The sequence below is a fragment of the Pteropus vampyrus genome, unplaced genomic scaffold (genome assembly GCF_000151845.1).
Source record: "Pteropus vampyrus isolate Shadow unplaced genomic scaffold, Pvam_2.0 Scaffold339, whole genome shotgun sequence".
Taxonomy (NCBI): Eukaryota; Metazoa; Chordata; class Mammalia; order Chiroptera; family Pteropodidae; genus Pteropus; species Pteropus vampyrus.
This window is the reverse complement of record NW_011889120.1, coordinates 649237-674165: the sequence shown is the minus strand read 5'-3', so window position 1 is coordinate 674165 and position 24929 is coordinate 649237. Positions and strand designations below refer to the sequence as shown.

Below are 24929 nucleotides of genomic sequence, written 5' to 3'. Positions count from 1 at the left end.
CTTCCAGATTCCTTCCCACCCAAATATAACCTTAGAAAGGGAAAATTAAATAAAAATATGTTATTCTTTATATACCTAGACAATCTCTGTATGTAAAATCTCAAGGGTGTCACATATATAGTTGTATAAGTTTTTAGTGTGAATATATATGTGTGCATGTGTATATGCATGTATATGTTTCTTCATGCGTGTATACATGTTTGTATCTATATAATCACATATGTACAAATTGTTTCTTGTTTGCAATAGTATATGACAGTGTATATAGGTACCACTTTTTTTCTGTTTCAGAATGGCATTAACACAGAGCTTCTCAGATAAACTACCTTTTCCCCTCTCAACTGATTCATTTGGAAAAATTAAGAAGTTTGCATGCTAGTACAGAAAATGACCTATATGATGCTCCATTGAAAAAATATGAAATGTGTCATTCAATTTTCACTTTAAGAAGCAGTGGAAGTAGCAGTAAGATTTCTATTGTTTGTCATAGCAACATTCTTTGACCTATGTAACTGCAGAAAGGTTTTAAAGGGGAAAAGGACAGAAAGAAGGCTAGATGAGTTCTATCCTTTATCAAATTAAAGGTTCTACCATTTTATTTACTAGAAGAAAAAAGCATCATGTTTACAAATCAATTCCAAACCCATCAATTACCAAGTCCCACCAGAACAACTGTCTCCTTAATAATCTCTCATATCTGTCCCCACCTCTATCCCCTGGCAGTAACATATCGTATCTCCCATGATTTACTGCAATAGCTTTTTAACTGGTCCCTCAGGCTTCAGTCTTATCCCTCTGCAAGTGTTCTCCACACCATCACCAGCTTACTCTTCATTAAACAGAAATCTAATTATGTCACTGGTTCGATTTAAATTGTTCAGTGGCTCCCAGATGCCTATAGGATGAAGTCCAAACTCAACGGCATAACCCTTCAAGGCTCTTCTCAATTTGGCCTCTGCCAAGCTCTTCTGCTTATCGCTAACTGCTCCTCAGCCACTCTTCAAGTTCCAGCTCTAGCAAGCCATTCCCAGCCCCTCCCAATGGGTTCTTTTTTTCCCCTACCACATCTTCATGCTTTCCAGCAGCCTGGCCTTTCTGCCTGGAACTCTGTTCTCCACTTGCTCCCCTGGCTGTCTCCAATGGATGCTATAAAACTCAGGTCCAGCTTCATCTCTTCCAAGAAGCCTTCCCTGACAGAACTCATCCCCAGTCTAGTCTCTCACCTACATTCCTACAATGAATGCAGAATTACCCAAGAGTACTAGTGAAGCAAGAACTCAAAAGGTGGGTGGAAAGGATATTTGGAAGAATTGGTCCATTGTTTCCCTCAAAAACATCAAAGTAGTTATTGTGGGGGAAAATCAGAATTTATGTGAATAATATGTATTAATTTTACTGTTATTTTTTAAAAACTTTATAGTGAAATATACATATATAAAAGTATACAAATCATTAATGTAAATAACATCCAGATCAAAGAACTTAATATTATCAGTATCTCAAAAGCTCCCCTTGTGGGATCTTCTAGCCAATAACCCTCAAAAGGCAACCATTCCCCTGACTTCTAATGGCATAGATTATTTTTGCATATTTTTATGTTACATATACACAGAATCATAATGTATGTTCTTTTTTGTTTGGCTTCTTTCTTCCAATATTGTTTGTGAGACAATGAGATACCATCTCACACCTGTTAGAATAGCTATAATTATACACTGCTGGTGGGACTGCAAATTGGTACAGTCACTATGGAAAACAGTACAGAGGTTCCTCAAAAAACTAAAAATTCATCTACCATATGATCCAGCAATCCCTCTACTGGCTATTTACCCCAAAGACTTGAAAACTCATATCTGAAAAGATATTTACACACCAATGTTCATAGCAGCATTATTCACAGTGGCCAGGACATGGAAGCAACCAACGTGTCCTACGATAGATGATTGGATAAAGAAGCAGTGGTACATATATACAATGGAATATTACTCAGACATAAGAAGAGATGAAATACGGCCATTTGCGACAACATGGATGGACCTCAAGATAACCATACTAAGCGAAATAAGCCAGACAGAAATAGCTGAAAAATCATATGATATCACTTACATGTGGGATATAAACCTAAAAGCAACAAATGAGCAGGAGAAACAAACAGAGACTCATGTACATGGACTGTAGACTACTGGTTACCAGAGGGGAGAGGGGAGGTAGATGGGGTAAAGGGGGTCAAATATATGGTGACAGAAAGAAATCTAACTTTGGAAGGTGATCACACAGTGTAAAAAAAAGTACATACATACATACATACATATATGTGTGTATGTATATGTATATGTGTGTATATATATATAATATATACATATTATATATATGCCTTACTGTTAAAGTGTACAGCTGAAACTTATCAGATTTCATTAACCAATGTCACCATAAAAAAAGAAATTAAAAAATAAATACTGTTTGTGAGAAATACTAACATGTATGTAATCGTAGTTTGTTCATTCTTGTTACTATAGACTAATATTCAGTAATTTTCTTTACTGTTGATGGGCATTTAGACTGTTTCCAGTTTTGAACTACTACAAATATTGCTTCCATGAACATTTCTACATGTCTTTTGGTGAACATATGTGTGCATTTGTCAGGTATTCATTAGACTGAACAATATGACATTGTCAATATTCAACCATTCTGACCTACTAAAATAGCAACTTAATACCTAGAAGTGGAATTACTGGGTCATAGGATACGTGTATATTTTAGCTTTAGAAGATACTGCCTAATAGTTTTCCAAAGTGTCTGGACCAGTTTATAATCACATCAGCAGTATATGAGTTCTGCTTATCTAAATCCTTTTATATTTTAGCCATTCTGCAGTGAGGGGTGTATAAATGAATCACATTGTGGTTTTAATTTGTATTTCCTTAATGACTAGTGAAGTAACTTTTCATATATTTGTCAGAAACCTGGATATACTTTTTTGTGAACAAGTTCATCTGCCCAATTTCTTATTGAGTTGTCTCCCTTATTCATTTTTTATTATTGAATAATTATTGCACTGTAACTCTTTCTTTGCTTAGCTTTATAAATATTTTTATCAAGTCTTGTTCCCAAAGAACCCTGTGTTCGCCTCTATTCTATATTACGCTGTTGAAATTGTTATTTACATATCTTTGTTAATTTCCTTGTTAATTGTTAAACAATCTTTAAATTGCTAAACAATTGGGAGTTAGAAGTCTTATTTATCATTGTATTCCCAGCTCTAGAGTAATATTTAGCAAGTGGTTCAATAAATATTTGTTCCGCTATACTGATATACATTTAATACTATATTTTTCTCAAATTTGTTAACTTTTTTTTACTCTTTTGTATAAAGTTTATTCCAGCAAGGGAAGCAGTATATAAAAGAACCTTCTGCCTGTCTCCACTCCCTTAAGAACAACACTAGTTGCAGAAGTACAAAGATGAGGATCAGAACAGAGCAGAGCAGTAGAATTTTTCCATTTAAATAAATGACTACAAATAATAAGCAATAAAAATCTCATAACTGAAAAGAAAAAATCAATATCTTAATAGCTTAATGGGCAAAGGACATTGGTATGTGGGTACTTACAGCAAGAGAAGTAAAAACCAAAAGGCTAGTTAATAAAATTAATAATTAGTTATACTTTTATATATTCAATAGATGCAAAATATTAGTAAAGATAAAATTAATAACACCTAGAGTTGATCAAGTTTTGCTAAATATGGTAACTTCTTATAGTGTTCTTCATTATGCTTTACATTATAGTTGTTGGCTTATACATCTATTTGTCGTAATATACTGTAACTTTCTTATGGGCAAGATTCTTTTCTGATCCAGTTCTATTGTAAAACAATATGTGCATCCTCACACATACAACGTTGTTAGAAATCAATTTGTCAGTATATTTCAAAAGCCACAAAAGTATGTACATGGTCCCTTTGATCAAGTAAATTCACTCGAGTATTTATTCTAAGAAAACAATCAAGGGAAAGGGAAAAACTCCACACATTAAGATATTTACCTCTATATTACTTACAATAGTTAAAAAATGAAATTAATAATAAATTTCTAATAATAAAAATGATTGACTAAAATGTCACAGGAACTCTAAAGAAGATTATGCTGCCATTATAAATGGAATATTATAAACACCATGGATACATGCCAATACTATTGAAAGAAAAACATCATGTAGAATTATATTATGTTCTGACTAAAATTATACAATGTAATTATGCCTGGATCCAGGAAGAAACATGGAAAAAGACAAATACAAAAGAAATAACTAGAAATTTTAAGGTAGCAAGATTAGGGAGGAGTCCTTCCTGAAATTTCGTTGTTGTTTGTTTATTACCTCCCCTGTTACTGTCCTGGACAAAGCCACTTCTCGCCTAGATAATTGCAACAGCCTCCTAAGTAGTCTTCCTGTTTCTTCCCTTGTTCAGCCAGTCTTTTCTCAACACAAACAGGATCATCCTGGAAATCATGAGTCAGATCATCTCACTTTTCTGCTCAAAAGTCTCCAGTGCCTTCCCATCTCACACAGAGTGAAAACAGGAGTTCTTACAATGATCTACATGACCAATGATCTGAATGCCAGTTTTCATCCTAATACCATCTTGTTCTGCGCTCTTCTGCTCACTCCATTTCAGCTACACTAGCCTCCTTGTTATTCTTCAAACTCCTAGGGATGCTCCTACCTGAATATAGGGGAGGTTTTATTTTACGCAGAAGCCAATTCTATTTTTTTCTTAGTTATTTTAATAAAACAAGCATAATGAACATTTGGTAGTTTCCATTTCTTCTAAAGACGTATAACTAACTCAGTCTTTGGAGAATTCATTTGAGATGAAAGGAATGTATCGCTGTCCACCTTCTAAAGTTGCCTAGAAATTCGTCTAGGAGAATGCTAGAATGGATTTGTTGCAAATGTTCCAGAGGAACTTTTTACTCATCGACAAGGGCCTAGAAAGAAAGGACAGTTAAGAGGAGTTGGAGAGGGGAGGGAAGGATAGAACTGTCAAATCAGATCTAGGAAGGTGTAAGCTAGGTGAGGTGACAGACTATATCAATTGTAGGGTCCTAATTTTGATAGGGTTATATGAAAGACATCCAAAGACCATTTCAAGCAGAGCAGTAAAGGTCCTGAGACTGAACAGACAGGAGAAAGCTTAGTAAACTGGAGAAACAAAAAGACCAGTGAAACTATGAAAAAAGCAATGGAGACATGCCAATGGAGGTCATACAGGGCCTTTAGGTTAGAGTAAGTTGTTTGGATTTTATTGTAAATGCAATGGAAAGGTCACTGAAGAGTTTTTAAACAGAGGAATGATGATGTGGTTATTATAAATTGTTCATGAAGTTTGAGGTTAAAGTCACAAAACTCCCAGATTAATCAAAATGCAACATGACTATGAGCACTTTGCTTCCTGTGTTGCAGGCATATGTTAAAGGACAGTTTATTTTTTTCTTATTCTACAATAAATATTACTTTGTAGATATCACCAGGACCTGGATGAGGGAACTTCATTATTACTGGCTGAATGCTTTAAAATGGTTTTTATTCAATGCTTACAATAAAATTGAGACACTGAGTTTTCAGTCCCTAAGGAACCATTTAAGTTTAAAAAGGCTTTTGATTGATTTCTTCCCAACAAGCTACGTGCATTAATTCAAACTCAATCTGCAAGGGAGCCTGCATATGTGTGCAAATGAGAGTTGAAACGTGAATCTCCAAGGCTGGAGCTTGGCCCTTATTGATGAGTAAAAATTTCCTTTGGGGCATTTGTGACAAATCCACTCTAGCAGTCACCTAGACGAATTCCTAGGCAACTTTAGAAGGTGGACAGAGATACATTCTTTTCATCTCGAATTCTCCAAAGACTTAGTTATACATCTTTAGGAGAAATGGAAAACACCAAATGTTCATTATTCTTGTTTTATTAAAATAACTAAGAAAAAATAAGATTGGCTTCTGTGTAAAATAAAACCTCCCAATATTCAGCAGTTTCAAAGAAGCTTTAGACTCTTTAGTTAACATCATATTGCTGGGTAAAGGCAGTAATTCAGTATAGAACTGTATCTATAGCGGCATTTCTTCCAAAACAAGTTTTTGTTATATTTTCCCGCTAGAAAACAAAACGTAGGCTTCCAGTTACTCAGATATTGATCCATTCTCTCTAATAAAAAAGAAACTAAAAATATTTTCTAAAGACATAAGCCTTTTAGGTTCCATACATAAGTGAAATCATATGGTATCTGTCTGTCTGACTTATTTCACTCAGCATAATACCCTGTAGGTCCACAGGCACAGAGAACAAACTGGTGATTGCCAGATGGGAGGGAGGTGTGGGGGTGGGGGGCTAGGTGAAAAAGGTGAAGGGATTAAGAAGTACAAACTGGTAGTTACAAAATGGTCATGGGTATGTGAAGTAAATCATAGGGAATAGAGTCAATAATATTGTAATAACCATGTACAGTGCAGGTGGGTACCAGACTAATTGGGGGGGATCATTTTGTAAATTATATAAATGTCTAACCACCATCCTGTACATCTGAAACTAATATAAAATTATATTAAATGTCAACTCTAATTGAAAAATAAAAATTAAAAAAGGAACTTGTGAGACATTACAACCAACAGATAGACAGACAGACAGACACAGACAGACATAAGCCCACATGGGCAAAAATAATAGAACTCTTACTAGAAGCAAGCTGAAATACCCTGTAGAATACCAGAAGGCCTTGGAAGCTCTAGGTAACAATGAATGTCAGTATGCATGATAGGATTAAAAACAGGGTAACTGCTTGAAAGTCTGTAACTGAGGTTACATGCCCTCAACTACCTACAGTCAGGGTTGCCAAGGTTTTGTTCTCTGGAGAAAGTGACCTGGATACATTCTGGTTTCAGATGACCAAACAGAGAGAGCACAGGGCCGGACACAGGTAAATTTAGGGGAAGTCTACCAACTGAACTAGAGGGATATTCCAGCTTGGAAATCCAGGGCTTAGTGTCACCACAGCTACACATTTGCCTAAGGGAGCACTAGGATAAAACAGGATTCAAATCTGGCCCTGCTGCTTGCTAGCTAAATAATCATGGGCAAGTCACTGTTCCTCACCAAGCCTCTGTTCCCCTACATATAAAATGGGGATAATGATCAGTATCTGAGTTATCGTAATGATTAAATTCGATGATATAAATAAAGCATTTAGTGCATGTCTGATACATGGTACACGCTCACTAAATGGTGGCTAGCATTATCAGTAAAGAGCAGGTTCTGGAGAGCTTTCTGAAGGACTCAAGATAGAACTACCATCAGTACAAATACCTGTACACTGACTCCTGTCCTAACATTATTTTCTAACAGATGGCTATGAAACATAACCTGAAATCTTCAATGAGTGATAGGTAAAAATCAGGTTTGTGAACATTGTTCCATATGCCCAGGAGAGCAATAGAGAATGGTCTTTGAAGTCAGTCAAAACTGACTTTATTCCTGGCTCCTCCAATGACTAATGAGGTTTTGGCAAATCATGCAAGTAGTCCTCACCTGTGAAGTGGAAACAGCAACAAGTGTTTGCAAGGTTGTTTTGAGGATTAGCTACAATGCGTGCAAGACCCTAGCAGAGTGCCTAAAACATGGTGGATGTCAAGAAATGAAAGACATTTTAATCATGATCATTATCAGGAAAAAATCATTTACAAACGCCTCCTAAAAATCTGGTCAATTTGGGGAAAATTGCTCTGGGCAATTTTTTTTTTTCATTCATCAGTTGTTCCTGGAGTGGGAGGATTGTGTGACTGTTACCAGGTACTGATGCCACTGACCTCTAAATCAGTTTGGAAACTGACAGAGTATAATTCTAAATGGTAAACTATACTTCTCTTTTTGCCTAGGACTTCTGTAGATATTTCAGCTCAACTAGTAGCATAAATGATACTCAATAGTTTAGGTAGCTTTTTCATTGGGGATTTTAACTTACTTAGTTCTTCTTTCTCTGGAAAGTGGAATCTCAAGCCAGAATTATTTGAAACAGTACTTCTGTGGCTTGTACGTGGACATTCATCTTCATTTCCTGGACTCTGAGCCTCAATTTCTCTTTTAAGTGGAGAAAGCATGAAATAAGAATATGATGAGTAGAATTTTTCATCTCATAATCATTGGAGAAGCAAAAACAATTTTCATATAAATTCTCTAAAAATACTAGAAGATGCAACACAATATTTTATTTCATAGGATATTTTATTTACTGTCTCAACGGAATATATTTTTAAAAGCTTAGAACATATTATAAATCCAAGGCATAGCCACAGAATCTTATATTTAGTTATCTTCCTAATTGAGGCAATTAAAAAAACAAAATACACATTCAAATGAAATATGTATCTAAACCATTTAGAAATAATTAAAATTCTAGATCAGGTTTTCTTTCACTGATCACAAATTATGGCAATGCTTTTGTGGTGCTCATTTCCGGGCTCACTTTGGTGTGTTTATTAAAACACAGTTTTGTCAGATCAGAGGGAGTATCTCATTTTCATTTTCATATCTCCAATTCTAAAGGGGATTAAATTATCCAATTAAGCTGTTAATTAAAAAGACTCCTACAGAATAAACTGCAGGCTACCAACAGCATTTTACATTTTCATTGTGCTACGCTCAATAGCAATTTCCGATATCCTTAAGAGCTCAAAATTACTTCCTTTTATTTCACTTTAGAAGGTGTGACTAGGATCACTAGCTGATAGCCAAATCCATTTCCTCTTCTTTCTGGGCACACAGCTAGACTATGTAATCCAGCTTCCTCTGCAGTAGGTTTGGCCACATGAGCTCTAGCCAATGCAATATGAGCAGGAGTGACATAGATAATCTCTAGGGCTGGAACCAAACCTTCCACTCAGTATCTTTCATGGCCTCTTCTCCTCCAGCAGCTTCTTGTAGATAAGCATGTATTCAATCATGTTGAGAATGACAAAATCACAATATAGAAGGAACCTGGGTCCCTAAATCACCAACTGGAGGAGAGAAGCACACTGGTCATAAATATTTATTCTGTATGTAATGAAAACAAGAAATGAACTTAAGCTGGGTTAAGCCATTGAGATCATGTTTCAACAGCTAGTGCGATCTTAATAAACAATTGAACTTGAGGGACATCCAAATACCTTAAACCTAATTGGAAAAACTATTCTCCTTCAAATTTTGACCATATATAAATCAAAGCAGGCTCAATACCTCTTGGGTCTCATAAAATCTATTGTATAGACCATAGGGAGAGAGATCCTAGACTTCTTTCCTTCATTCTCCCAAAGCCCTTCCCTTCCTGCTCGTGCCCCAGAGATCACTCATAAACTGTCATTCTTATGCATCTTTCCTTTTGCCACTACCTTACACACAAACATTCTTATTTTAAGGATCAGCTCAGAAACTAAATTCTCTAAGAAGAGCATTAGTAGGCTATACTCAGTCACTTACTAACCACTAACTCTGGATCCTATCTGATGTCTATCTCCTATACATGGATACTATGGCATACCTGCTACAAACCAGTGCATACTTTTCTAGAACTTAGAATATATCCATGCCAGAAAGAGGTTTAAAATAATCAACAGAGGGTCTACTTGAACTGGCAGCCTAACCTCAAAATGTCCCATAGAGAAGTTAGTAAGAATTGCATGATATGCCTCTGGATTTGTCTGGATGTGGGCGAGGCAGTCAGGTTTTCACTGTCCTGCACCAAGTCACTTTCCAGAGGTCAACAGGGGATATAAACTCCTGGCACTTACAATTCTCTGAAAGTGCACAAGGCAAAGAGGCTCCAGTAGCATGAGGGCAGCCATCCTAGAGATCCACAGCTAATCAGAAAGAAAAGCCCACAGAAGGTAAGGTTAGGGTGCCCTGTAAAAGGGATTTGCTGGGATCTGGGCAGAGAGAACACCAACAAGTGTCCAACAGAGAAGAGGTGAATAATTGTGTACCAAATCACAACCTGATGTCCTTGCATATCATCACACTTGTCACAAAGTAGGGTGACCGTAACAGTTTACATATCTGCCTCCCATGTTAGACCGCACTGTTCATTAAGGCCCAAAGATTGCATATGACCCACATAACTATAGCTAGTTCAGTGATTTAAATTTAATGGGTACACGATTATTGTGTGCTAAATAAGTAACTATAAATTGACTAGACTGTTAAAAAAAATGATAGCACATAGAGATTCTTTGGTTTGATAATAACCGCAGTGTTCATTATCACTGTTGCAAAATCAGCCCTATCATGGTTGATAATTTCCTTAGAAGCCTCTCTTTTCCTCAGTAGGAATATTCTTGTATAAGCAACAAACCACATCTGCTGACTTATATCTTAAAAGAAAATACAATGACCACCTCGCAAATCTCATTGTTTATAAGGAAAGTTACTGCATTCAACTCCCACTTTCCCAACCCAAGAAACCTAGTGTACTATACTGCTTGGTGTACTTCTTGGGCAAATACTATTGTCTAAAACAGAACTGAATATGTTAATAGATGTACTAGATTTTAACATTTTTTAAAAAGAGAAGAAACATAAAATTTTCAACTTTTTATTGTCCTTAAAATGATTGTTCATATTGTTTCATAAGTAGGGGGAAGAAAATACAATGACCATTTAGGTATAAAATGCATAATCCAAGAACACCATTCTTTAAACCAGTGCAGCACTGCCACTGGCAATGAGCATGTTGTTGCATGAAACAATCATATATTCTTCCATAATTTAATATGCAACTGAGACATTATACTTAAAATATCAAAGCAGAAGCCTATTAAATGCTAAGATTATAGAAATACTGATGGAATAAATATTTGGAATCAGCAATCTAAGGGATGAAGGTTAGTGCCAACGTCAGCAGCCCAAAGAATAAATACTCTGCCTTTCCTGATTCTGAGATACTTGACAAGTGATTTCAAACCTCTCCACTTCTCTGGCAAGAGCATAACCTGTGTGGCAAGCCATAGTTCCCGCCTGCTCCTTAGCGATGCTCCAACGCTAAATGAGATAAAATTTATGTGCTATGCTTTAAGATCCATTGAAGAAAGGCACTGAATAAACTTCGGGATAACTTAGGAATCTTGAGCTTACATTAATTATGTCCAAGTCCATCTCATTAAAAAAAAAAAAGAAGAAGAAGAAGAAGGAAATAGGAGGCCGATGTTGTGTGGCTGGTGAAAAGCTCAACAAACTTTGGGCAATGGTGATAAGCCCAAACAATACCACTTTCTATACATAAAATCCTTGACTAATCCAAGAGAATTTCACACACACACACAAAAAAAAACTCCTTGCAATGCCTAGATAATAGTTTACTGGCAGAACATCTGGTATATGAATCAGAGGAGTGTGTTATGGCAGTCCTAGTCTGAGATCCAATATCTAATTTCCTTTTAATTTACCATAATTATTTTTGTAAAACTTTATGGCTCTCCTCCAGTGGATATGCTTAGCGGGGATTGCCAAAATCCTGTCTTCTCTTCAGAATCACATTCTTAGGCCAGCTTCTCCCTAGTTTTTTCCTTCCCTTCGAATTGCATTTTACCTTCTTCCCTCTACCACTTAATCAGTGTCTGCTTCTTTTAGCTATCCGCATTGAAGAGAAGGGACAAGAGTGTAAACTGAAAACTTCAACAAGAGCATATATATTTGGAAATCCAATCCTACTAGAAAATTATTCTAGCTAGTAGTGATGATTTGGTGCTGCTGCTTTGCATTTTTACTAATGGCCGTCCTTTCTATAACTTTCAGTACAACTGAGTTACACCAACTAGAGTCAATCAGGACAAGGTAGCTTCATCATTTTGAAATTGTGAGGGCCCAGTTGACTACCAACCAGTTTTCCTAAACCAATGAGTGCCTGAACGATTCACATTTCCAAAGTCATAATTTCACGCTTTTAATAAACACTTTCTCTGACCTGCAGGAATGTGTTTATTTGGAATTTTAAAAGATAAATTGGGGGGGGGATGCTATTCATATAAGCATAATAAATCAGACCTCAGCTGATCTTAAATGTATAAATACAGGAATAAAACAAGGAATACCTTGTATGTCTAAAACGCATCAGAATGATTCCTCCAGAGAAAATGCACATACATTTACAGCATCCCTAACCTAATAATGCTTGCTTTTAAAATTACAAACTAAGGTCATACTAAGCCATGGTTAAGAGGAGGAGAAGGTAGCTGCCCTTCAGAAGTTTATCCATTTGGAGAGGAGGAAGTCAAGGGGAAAATCACTCTCCTCTGACTCAGTATAATTGTTTTCCTCATGATGGTGCCCCTGCATTTTTCTCCCTTCAGAAGTTCCCATGGTTACAAAAGGACATGGCACATACTTATATTTATACACACACACATACACACACACACACACACACACACAAATGTATGACAAATCACACAGGGAAGCAAAATGGCCTCCTATGGTTAGTCTGAATTTGTCATTTTGATTTTGAGATTTTCCTATTAGCCCACTTAACCCAGAACCACATGTACAATGAATAATGTGAAGGAGGGTGGTGGCTATTTTAAGAAACCAGAAATGCCAGGTAACGACTTTAAGGCCATTACGATTTTATCCTGCACACACACACACATGCACACACACAAGATGGAGGAGTTTACATGGAAGGATAAAGCTGTGAGAATCAAAAACATAGTACTGCTCTTTCTTACAGACTCTTAACGAGAAGACTTGAAGAGTTATGTTTCTTTAGACTATGCAGAGAATTTTAAATTTAATCAATAAATTCTAAAATGTCTGCAATCAAAAATTTTTTTTTTCAAAAAGGCTTTTTAAAAGAGAGGTAACATTAACTGAGCCAAAACAGAAGGGCACTTTGCATTCTCCTCAATGTAGTGTTTGGTCCTTTGCACTAAAAGGGAATGAAAGCTGTATGTTCCTAATGGGGAATTACAAAAGCATTTCATTGATGGCTACTAATTTCAGAAATGGGAAAATGAATATATGAGGGTAAAAAGACAAACAGGAATTGGGCTAAAGGAAAGTGTCTGGCAGACAGACATAATCACTGAAGTTTGGGCAGAGATCTTATCTTTTGGTGTCCCTGCTGTTGCATCACTAGTTTGACTTCTTCTGGGACTTAACGATGTATCCTTTTTTTTTCTATCTGATAAACTCAAATCCTTTGCCAAGCAGCCTTTCTCTCAGCTTTGTTCATGCTGACATGAACAGGGCAATCAGCTACATTAGATACCGGCTGTGAGGCACATTTTCATCCCAATAGATTCCAAAGCTAAAGGCAAGAACTTCATCAAAAGCTATAAAATGAAGATACAACATATTTCTAATTTAACTACCTTAGAGTTAATAAGTGCTGTGTAATAACAATACATAAAATCTAGTACTGCGTTTCACAGAGCAGTAAGACCTGCCAGGTATCCACGCACATGTCCTCATCATTGAGGGTTAAAAGTTTAATAGACTGAATTTTTTTTCTGGATACATTCTACCCAGGCCCCCTGCAAAGCTATAGTTTAAAATGCTATGTACCACTTAGCTGTGGCTTACACATTAAAATGGACAACTGCAACAATTCAGCAGATAGCATTTTAATAAAAGCAGCCTAGAAATTTATTTTTGTTGGTTTGGTTTTCTAAAGAAACATACTTGGTTCACTTCTTGTATTCCATTTGAAGCCCTATGACTTTGAATAGATACTGTTTCGAGTCCAAGCAATACCCAAATAATGAAGATGCATTAAAAATAAAAGTCCTCAGGGGAATATAGGCCTAAAGCAGTAGGCGATGTGTGCTCAGTGCAGTCTCTACTGGCGCTGCACAGCTCTCTCAGAATGGCATAAACCAGCAGTCCAGCTACCAGAGTCGGCAGGAGTCTGTGCCTCTATTCATCGTGGAATTGGATGGACAGTTAAAAGCTTTCTGGAATTCTTCAAAGTTGCTAATTGCACCATTGACCCTGAAAAAAAAATGTCAAAGCCCATGCTATTTAATTCTTATATGTCAATAGGTTCTCAATAAAACTGTAGTCGCGTATCACTCGAAAGGATGTTGCATTCATTCAGTCTGTTTACAGGGGAGATGACTGAAGCCCAAAATGGTTAAATAAACTTCCAAAAAAATCAACAGAGCTGACACTAGAACCAGCACCTCCTGAATGCCAGGTAAACACTCCTATTAATCTTCCAAATATCTTCAAATTCTTATAAATGTAGGATTTACAATTCCTATAAATTGAGTATAGGACTGTATATTCCTATAAATTTACAAATTCCTATAAACTGTTGGATTTACCAATACTTAGCTCTTGTATTTTTTAATTTTACTTTTAATGGAAGGTTTAACTGATAAAAAAAAAAGTACACACATCTTAAATGTAAAGCTCATCGATTTTTTTTCACGGGTACAATACACCCATGTTACCACCACCCAGATAGAGACATGAGATATTTCCAGCCCCTAGAATGCTCCCTGGTGTACCCTATCAGTAGTACCTCCAAGGATAACTACTAGTCTGACCTCTATTGCCATAGGTTAGTTTTGCCTGCTTTTGAACTTTGTATGAACAGAATCACACACTAGGCATTTTTGTCACTGACTTTATTCACTCAATATTATGTCTATGAGATTCATCCATGTTGTTGCTATCACTATCTTTAGAGAACTCACTCAATCTACAAAAACACTTTCTCTAAATTCTTATGTTGGAAGGCTCATATTTATCTATAATTTGGTTCGTGCAACAATAAACCAGTGAATGGTGTCTAGTTGTCATTGATGAGTAATGCTTTACTGAAGTTAGCTTCAAAATCTGGTGTTCTTGCAAGTTTCCCGACTGCAGTAAGGACTGCGGACTCCTACTCAGCACTTTGATTGTAACTGCCTTTTGGAAGTGGAATTTCCATTGTGTGACTTCTGCTGCACTCAAAATCTATAGTCACTGCAGACATCACTAACAAGCCAGCAAAAACTCCCCCCTCATCTAATACTCACTCAACTACATGTTCAAAGAGTTGACTAGAGACTCGGCATTCTTGGTCTCTATTTCTGCCCTAATGACTTTGTTATCTATGGGCATTTGAATGAATACAATGGCTTGTATCCAAAAAATCCCCATAACCTCTTGTGTTTTAGCTGGGATGTATGGGTAGGGTTGCATATTTCGTGGTGCCATTCACCTTGGACAAGTGTTAAAGATAGAATTTAGCTGATAATTAGTAAGTATACTCTGCAAATTATCAGCTAAAATCCAACATTACAGGCAACTAGTTGGTAAAAGGAAATTAGTTTCTAAAAACTTATCTGTTGAGTAATTAATCTACTGTGTGGTTTCATCTGCACCATTTGTCAGTCGGATCACATTTTAGTCCATTAGAGACTGTCAGCATTCTTGACAGTTTAGCCCAGTAGGGGAGAATTTCTAACACAGTGATTAGATTTTATGCTATTGGGTAATTTATAGTCAATTTCTGAAGCATTTCAAAGGCAAGGCTTTAGAAATAAAATTTTAAAATATAGGAGACATTTTAGATTACTTTCCTGCAATATGCTAATGGATTCATTTAAATATTATATATAAAGATATCCAGACATAATATGTTCTAAGCAAAGAATGAATAAAAATAAATAAATATAAATATCATGGATTTCTCATGATAATTCTCTGTCCCCTACTATAGAAAATTTAAACTATGCTAGAAACCTAGCACAGGGTAAGTAATATTAACCTTAATTATATTTTTACTTAATATTTTATACATTCTGACAATTAAATAAGATTACAATTTATAATTATTTTCCTTTTATATAAGCAATAGTTTCAAAATAAGATTCAAACTAAAAGCCAAAATGTAGAACTTTTGACTCTAGATATGAATTATCACCATATATCCTCCTCTGTGTTCAGAGTTATTCAGAAAGTGAGTACTCATTCATGTCTGTCGGTTAGTTGCACGAAAGAACAAGAGGCATTAAATAAGATATTCTACTACACAAAATAAACCAGAACTCTAAGTGTTTTAAGTTGCAGTACCTAAGATCTCGTCCTTGTCTAGGAAAGGAGACTTTTTTGGTCCATAAAAAAAAAAAGTAGGTGGCTGGATAAAAGGAATATTCCGGTTTACTGAGCACCCATGGTGCTCATGGCACCCATGGATTGCTACCTTTCAAAAACTTGGAAGACAATAAACAGAACTTAATAATAAAGCTATGATGTGGATTCTAAATTATCTTTGGAGTCTTATACAATCTCATGGATCTCTTGATAGGGCACTAGACTAAAGGTATGTACAAATGCCCACTACAGAAATTTAGCTGAGAAAATGCTGACTAAACCAGCTTCATACTTATGAAAGAAAAGACATTTAGTTTTTGTTTGGCCAGATTTTTTTGTCTGCAAAATGGAGATATCAATATTCACAATACAGGCTTTTGTTCAGATCACCTATTTGGTAAAGAATTGGGATGGCTGGTTGGGGGAGGGGAAGTGGGGAGATGCACAGTTAAAAACTAATGTCACCGATTTGCCCATTTACCTAAACTCAGGGGGGCTGTGAGCACCAATTTGGACTTGTTCTCGGGCAGCTTCTTGTCTGTAGGAATTGCACCTTACCTAGAAGAGAAAAGTATCCCAATAATTACATTTCCATTCCAATTATATAATTTTTACTGCCTTAATTGCTCCAGCTATACTGAAGAGTAATTTTAGACTCAATGAATGACAGTTTTAGTAGATCTGATCAAATCTTCATCAGTATTAACTATTATTCTAATCCCCAGAGTAGGTTTTATCATTGTAAATAATTCCACAATTTGAGTAAATTAGGGAGGTTTCCAGACAAATGCTATAAATCAAGAGAACAGTGTATGTGCCCAAGAACTGACCAAAGTATTTATTCAATTAATACAATGCTTGTAATAGCTCTTATCAAATGTAACACACAGTATAAATATATATATGCCTTACTGTTAAGGTGTACAGCTGAAAGTTATTGGATTTCATTAACCAAAGTCACCATAAAAAAGATATATATTATATACACATATATACATATATGTGTGTGTGTGTGTGTGTGTGTGTGTGTGTGTGTGTAACAATACTCATCTGAATCGATGAAATGAATCAACCACCCATTATTGAGGAGAGCCATGAGAAGTTAGTATTTTGTGCCCTGGGTGCCTTGCTTGCCTCACCCTGGTCCAGGCCCGGGAGAGGAGAACATTTCTCCATCTCCTTTGAAGTTACACACAGTTATATTACTTGCTCCGACCAGTGAAATGAGAGAAGTGATATTTGTCATTTCCTGGTGGAAGCTTTAGAAAACTGGCAGGAGGTTTAAGAATCTTAAGAATAATTTAAGATGCTACATTAAGGGCCAGTACACATTTCCTCATTTTTCTTTCCTATTCCTGTGGTGATTATGGAAGCACATGTCAGGATAAAGACTCCAAAACCCAGGGCCTTGAGAAATAACTAAGAGCAGAGACTCACTGCTGACCGATGTTGGACACAGAAAATGAACAAGAAATAAACTTTCCTTGTGTTGTTTGTTCCTGCACCATAACCTACTTAATCCTGACTTGAAGTATGTCTTGAAATATGATATATTCTTGAAGTATGAAAAGAACTAGGACACATGAATATGATGGGGGGGGGGTTCTAACTGGAGGAGAAAATAGAAGCAGTTATCTATTTGAGAAAAAAAAAAAAGGCAAGACATCCAGCTGGGCTGGACTATATGGTGCATAATGGGCAGCAACAGGAGACCAGGGGAGGTAGTACCAGATTTCTGGTCTTGAGCAACAGGCTAAAATGTTGAAACTATATTTAAACATTGTTTTGAGTAGGAAAATGATAAAAATCATATTTTAAAAAGGTGTATCTGGCAGGGGGATATAGCAGTAGAAGGAAATTAGAGACTAGTTAGAAGATTATTTATGGGCCCCAGGAAGGTCCCCAATGAATGTTCACTACATAAGTAGAATGGAAATGGAAAGAAGTAGAAGGATAAGAATATTTGAGGAAAAAATTGACAAGTCACAGAAACTACAAGGATATACTAAGCAGGAAAGGCAATATGATGCTATTGAGTTTGATGAAGATAAACCATCAGTCAACTGGTTCTGAATTTGACTTTCAAGTTGTTTCTGTAATGCGATTCCTTAATTTCCTCAGAAGCTAGCTAATGTGAAGCTGTTTCTAGTATTCAATTTTACCTCATTTTTTATGTTATTTCTTCTTATATTCTTACATTATTGTATAGTATTGTCTTTACTTCATATATCATTTAAGAGATTTCTGAAAATACATTATGGTTGTTACTGGTTTCCTAGTACCTTCTCGGGAAGGAAAATAACTTTACTACCTATAAACAGTCTTCCAATGTACAAAATATTGAAAATCTCCTCATTCTGTCAGTAAGAAAGGTCCAAGATAAATTTCTTATATAAAATAGTCTTCTATTTTTTCCTAAATCTATTTAGTTTAAAATAAATCATATGGTTTGGAATTTTATTTGGAGACATTTCAAAATTATGGCTATAATGCTGCTATCAGTTTACTTATCTACAAAGGTATATGGTGGACTATTCAGTGCCATGTAAGATGGACAGTGGTGGGAAGAGGCCAAAGTCCAGAAAATATACCATAAGGTTAGTGGGATAATCCAGAGTAGAAAAGATCAAGGCCTAGCCTATAGATGATGAGACAGGGTAATAAGGAGAGAGAGGCTGAATCTGAAGAGCAGTTAAAAGAATGAAACACCTAGCTTTTGGGACATATGACATTAAAAAAAAAAACTGAGTACAGATAAATCAAATAAGACCTAAGAATCCAGGTTTCCTAATCATGAAGACCCAAAGACTGTGGGTGTGGTAAGAGAAATGGAAAAACTAAAAAGGGAAGGTCATTTTGTTGATGAGTCAAGTTTTGTTGATGTCAGGTTGATAAATGGTCATTTATTTAGGGTTTTAAGCTTTAAGAAATAAAAAGACCTCAGACAGGTGAGAATCCTTTAACCATAGTCAACCAATGATGACATGGGAATGAATGAGCTTACTGGGGAGTAATGCAAAGACTTAGGAACAAAAGGTTGTACTGATAAAAACTTTTGTCTCATTTTGAGCATACAGATATGCATTTGCCCACTGTGAGGCCATGTATCAGAACCTTTAACGACTCATCCCTGACTTCTTTGAAAATGAGGCCTACAAACTTGTAAACAAAAAAAAACAGTACAACCAATAAGAGTTGGCGGTCACCTCATCAGCCAGACTCAAACTCGGAATTGTACCTTATTTGGTGCACAGCTTCTTTCAATTTCTGATCAGAAAGCCCATTAAACTCACAAAAGAGAGACATGACTCTCTGCCTTTGTTGTTTTCTTCAGTTCTAGTAGTCTCCACATATTCATTTGAAAGTTGGGAACCCAGCCCTCAGGGTCTCCCACAGGTTAAGAGTAGTGGAATAAAGTCCACAAATGAGGCAAAGAAGGAGAAATACAGGAAAGGAGCCATGAAAGCCAAAGAACGAGTCACTAGAAATGGTTATAAATAGTATCAAATACATCTGAAGTCAGGATATATTTTAAAAATATCGAGCATGTTACCAAAGGATCAGTAACTCACTTGATTAAAGAAATGCCAATAAACCTTGGCTCGATCAGTTAATTATGCCCCACAGAACAGTAAGAAGGTGAAATTTATCCCCCAAAATAAGCAGCAAGATAAAATTTCAGCTAAAATAAAAATTATGGCATTAAACTTTTGTTCCAAACCTTTGATCAAAGGAGCTAGCTAAAGTCTCACATTTCCTCTTTGATGCCCCTTCATTGGTCTACTCACATGAGCATAGCTCAGGAAGAAGAGCTGGTTGTTGGTGAATGTGATACCTGGTAGGAGAGGCTCCTCCACTCCCTGCCTCTTGTCATTTATCCATTTCCTGTAAGCCTGGTGAGAGAAGCAGAATAGATGATCCTCTGCAACGATGGCTTTTCTCTTTTCTCATCCAGTGCAGAGATATTAAATATATCCTCCACCATGTGCAAAATGCATCCTGTCAAGTTTTCCTTTAAGAAAACAAACCTGGAAATGCAAGTCAATGGCATATTGCTTAACGGTGGGGCAGGTTCACCTGCAAAAAGACCCTACACTGAATAGATACTAAAGCCGCTGGGCCAAAGCGTTCACATGTTAAATAACTACCCCTCCCACGAAAAAAGATGTTCTTCCTATTCCTACCAGGGAACAAACAAATCTAACATAATGACAAGGCCTACGGAAATAAATTTTAGGGTCAACATATTGCCGATTTTTTATTTTGCCAAGTAAGAGGGAAAACTGTCATCTTCAATCACCATCATTTTATAAAATAAAATATATTTTAAGTAGAATAGAGGAAGGCTATAACCTTGGAATAACAATCTAGTGTTTACACTAAATGCATTTAGCTTTATGAAAATATTTCCACATCATCCTTATGTTTCTTGTTTGATCACGGACCAGTGGATGATGAAAACATTATTATGAACTCTTACCTGGCCCACTATATGAGAACCACCAGCCTCTGGCCATAATATAGAAGTTTGTATTTTAAGAGAAAATTATAAGGAGGACTGTAGAGAGAGCATACTCAAGGAAAACTCATATAAACCTAGCCCCGAGGAGATTTCTGTAGCATGTTTTGATATTATTGTGAATGCATCTTCTGAAAACTATCCTTTAAATAAATGATTCTTAATAACAAAATTTATTCTTTAGGGTAACTTTACACCCCAAAGAGAAGAAATGCCATTCTATCCATATAATCGAGTATAATAGAGACAATGGGGAAATATAATTCTACTTAGAGAAATTCATAGAATTTACAGAACTCTAACTCCTCCAGAACATGTCTGTAGTGTAAATTGAGGTGTACCCATACAGTGTTTCAGAACTTAATTTTTTAAATCATAGCAAATGTTGCAATGCGTACCCTAAAAGCTTCCCGCAGACCTCCATTATCGGCAATATTTTCTCCCAGGGTCCTCTTCCCCTTCACCTACCAAAAAGGAAAAGAAAACAGTGTTTCACAGATGCCTAACTATCATTTTCAAGAGGCATAAATATGATAGCAAGAAAAAGTGCCATATTTTAAAGAGAAAATTACATTCAATAAATCAGAAGTAGTCATAATACATTGAGATGGTGAACTAACCCCAGCAAGGTGCTCCTCAATATAATAATTTCCATTTTATTATGCGACACATTTCTTTCTCACCCATCTCTTTACTCTCACTAATTTAGCCCACTCCAATAAAACATTAGTAATATTCTGAGTGAGTCTGGTTTAACGAGGAAAAAATAGAAATGTCAGGATACAGATTACTTTCTCTGATTAACTCAAATAATTGGAGCATTCTTCCCAGTGTGCTTGTGTTTCCAAAAATTTAACATCCACATAGAAACAAGATTTCAAGACTAACATCACCATTTCACCTTCAGCAACTTCCATGAAAAATTAAAAGGAGGGTAGTTCTCACGGGAAACAAAATTCAAATACAAGTATCGCAGACCACAAGGTCAAGGTTTGCAATATGTATGATAACCAGCCAAGCATAGTGAAGAAATTCCTCCAAACATTTGAAGATTGTTCCTTAAACCCTTAAATAGGCTAGGACAAAAAGTAAACCAATATAGACAATCTGCTGCTTGTTTTTGTACAGGCTGCAAGATACTGGATTTTACATTTTCCAATGGTTGTGGGGAAAGTCAAAAGAAGCATAATATTCTGTGGCATGTGAAAATTATATGAAGTGCAAATGTCGGTGTCTACAATTCCAGTTTTATTGGAACACAGCCATGCCCGTTCATGTACATAATGCCTATGGCTGTTCTATCACTACAGCGGCAGGGTTCAGTAACAACAGAGACCGAAAAGGCACACAAAGCCTAAATTACTTACTATCTGGCCCTTTACAGAAAAAAAGTTTGCCAGTCCCTGCACATGAGGCAGAACAATGCTCCCCACCAAAAGATGTCTATGCCTTAATCCCTGGAATCTATAAAAATGTTACCTTATGTGGCAAAAGGAACTTTAAAAATATGATTAGGTTATGAATTTTGAGATGGAGACGTTAGCCTGCATTATCCAAGTGGATCCAATGTACTTACAAGGGTCCTTTTCAATAGAGGAAAAGGGAAGTCAGGAACGTGAGTGTGTGAGACTGATGCAGTGTGAGAAGACTTGACCAGTCACTGCTGGCTATAAAGAAGGAAGGGGCCATGAGCCAAGAAATCTGGGCAGCCTTGAAAAGCCGGGAAAGACAAGGAAGCAGATTCTCCCTTAGAGTAGCTAGAAGGGAAAGCAGTCCAGGTGACACCTTGATTTTAGCCCACTGAGACCTCAGTCAGACATATAGAACTATATAATAATAAATTTGTGTTGTTACAAGTAACTAAGTTTGTGGTGATTTGTTACAGCATCGGCAAACAATACACCTGCTCTAAACTTTCGAGCCACAGATCCTACTAACTTTGTACTTTCAAGCTAGCTCAATCACCCAGGTATCAAGAATACCAATGAATAAAAACAAATCTTCATACGATACTAATCTGGGTAATCACCCAGGACCTTCTCAGTTTCAGTTCCCAAAAGTTACCACTTCTGCTTTACATACATTCTTTCTTTACCACCATCCTACAAGGTAACTGCTATTACACCATCCTCGCTTAACAAATGAGGACTTTAAAGCCCGGAGTGGGTACCAGGTGTCACTGGTGACGCACCAGATCCCCTTTTCCACCAGGACTGTGCATCCATTCTTACAACTGCTACCAGCTCAGGAAGATTAAGCTTGGCGTAGGGGAGTTGCCTCACCTGGAGATTCCTAGGAGGTGATACCCCACCTCTCAGTAGCTGACTGATGTGCAGTTAGAACAGCCCGGCCCCTTACCCCAGGCTGGATAATTCCTGTAGCATAGTTCATGCTCCAAAATTCTCTTTGGGATCAAGCTGAGGCTAAACTTCTGAATCCAACATGTTTTCCTCAACCTCTTATAGATTTCTCTTGAAACGACCTCTGCAATAAGTCACCTACCTAAGAAATGTCTTCCTGGGCTCTGCTTCTAATGAACGAGACCTAAGACTGAGTGATTAAGTGAACTGCCCATAGGGATTTCGCAGGGATTCAAATCCAAGCAGTCTGTCTCCAGAGCCTTTGCTCTATAATAAGCTAGCTGTTCAAGCCTCGACTCCTCTTGACTCTGGTGCTTCTCATGCTTGAACTTAATCTCCTTCCTTGTTTCTCTTTACCTAAATTAGAGGTTTTTTGAGTAGCCTCACCCCTCTGGCTCCTCAGTAGGCCATGCTGCCCTAGGTTTCCCTCTCAAGACTCAATAGCTGCTAACAGCCTGCTTCTGTGGCACTCCACTGGCGCTCCCTCTAATTCATTGCAAAGAAAGATTGAGGCACAGAGGACTGGCCTCCGCAAATAAAGCATGACCATTTATATCTACAAAGGAAGCTACCTCCTCTCCTCTGGGAATGAGATTGAAACTGTTTTTCTGATGGTTGAGTGAATTTATGCTGAGACAGGCATGACCTTTCGATCGTCCTTGTGACAAAGGTACACATTTGTCAGAATTCAGTTTCAATATCTGACACTTTGGCCAAAATAGATGTTGCAGAGTAGTCCTCCCCAATGAATTGCCAGGTATAAAATGAACTTAAGAGAACCAGAGCATGATATGGAAGTGAGGGGAAGAGATTTTGGAGCCATACCAGTCTAAGGTCTAATCCAGACTCTATCATGGCTTTTAATCTCTTTGAGTCTTAGTTTCCTCATATGCTAGTAATATGTACACCTCTCAGGACCAGCATGAGGATTAAATTTGTCTCAGTTAAGTGAAAAATCTAACTCTTACGTCTATATAATCACAAGGAAATATGCGCTTCCTTCCTCCAAGAAAATTGTTCTATTTCTGTACTTTCAGCCTCAAAATCTTTGACTTTCTTTTCCCCTGGGATGGCATACCTATGAATATGTCACAAAGTAATGGGAATATTAGCTACAATTTATTGAGCACTTATTGCATGTCAGGCAGAGTGCTAGTGCTTTACATTATTTCAGTCATTTAATTCTTACAGCAAACTAATGCGTTCAGAAATAGTAACCCATTTCACAGACTCTGAGACTCAGGAATGTTAAGTAACTTGCTCAAGTTAAAAAAAAAAAACTTGTCAATTGGTTGAACCAAGATTTATACCCATGTCACTCTAGAATCCCTCTCCTATGTTCTTCTTGAAGCAATATATATTATAGATGATTTTCACAATGTGATCACCCCTGAATTATATTCAATTCAGATATGAATAAGTGAATAAAGATATTCACTTTAGGACGTCTCATGACACAGTTGTAGATATAAAAATATATGAGCAGAGAAATGGCTTTCGAGGATACTGATGAAGGAACTAGGGATATTATTCAAGGATATAGACTCTGGTTTCTCTGCTTGGATTAGGACTGGTCTCCCTTGTGCTGAATAAGGTTTAAGAACCAAGAAAACAAAGTCAGTGTTTATAAACTATATTCCCATTAAAAGTGCATAATTTTTACCTAAATTCTTCTGGAATGGTAAAAGAAACCCCAAGTATAATAGACTTGAGGCACAGCAAGGATTTGGGTGCTTTCCTAGTCCCAGTAAGATGTCAGGGTGACATACATGCCTGGTTAAGGGGCCAAGCGACCCTGGGGAAACCATATGAAGATATACTGATCTACTCCAATTCAATGTAGTCCTTCTCTTAGATGCTGTGCCCTTACCTAGATGAATTAGGAGCATACAGTGTATGCATGTGTGTTTTAGAGGAAGGTCCTCTTACGGATACATAACCTACCA

General features: G+C 36.7%; 1 protein-coding gene across 1 annotated transcript in view; it reads right to left on the bottom strand.

The window, feature by feature from the left end:
• Positions 1–10632: 10632 nt before the first annotated feature.
• Positions 10633–24929, bottom strand: part of PHEX (phosphate regulating endopeptidase homolog X-linked) — a 178351-nt gene continuing 164054 nt past the window's right edge. Inside the window, exons 19-22 of the mRNA XM_023522333.1 lie at positions 21022–21087; positions 19893–19997; positions 16586–16662; positions 10633–14010 (exon numbers count right to left, since the gene is read on the bottom strand). Of these exons, the coding sequence (XP_023378101.1) occupies positions 13908–14010; positions 16586–16662; positions 19893–19997; positions 21022–21087 (351 nt within the window). The 3' untranslated portion in view covers positions 10633–13907. The remainder of the gene's footprint in view (positions 14011–16585; positions 16663–19892; positions 19998–21021; positions 21088–24929) is intronic.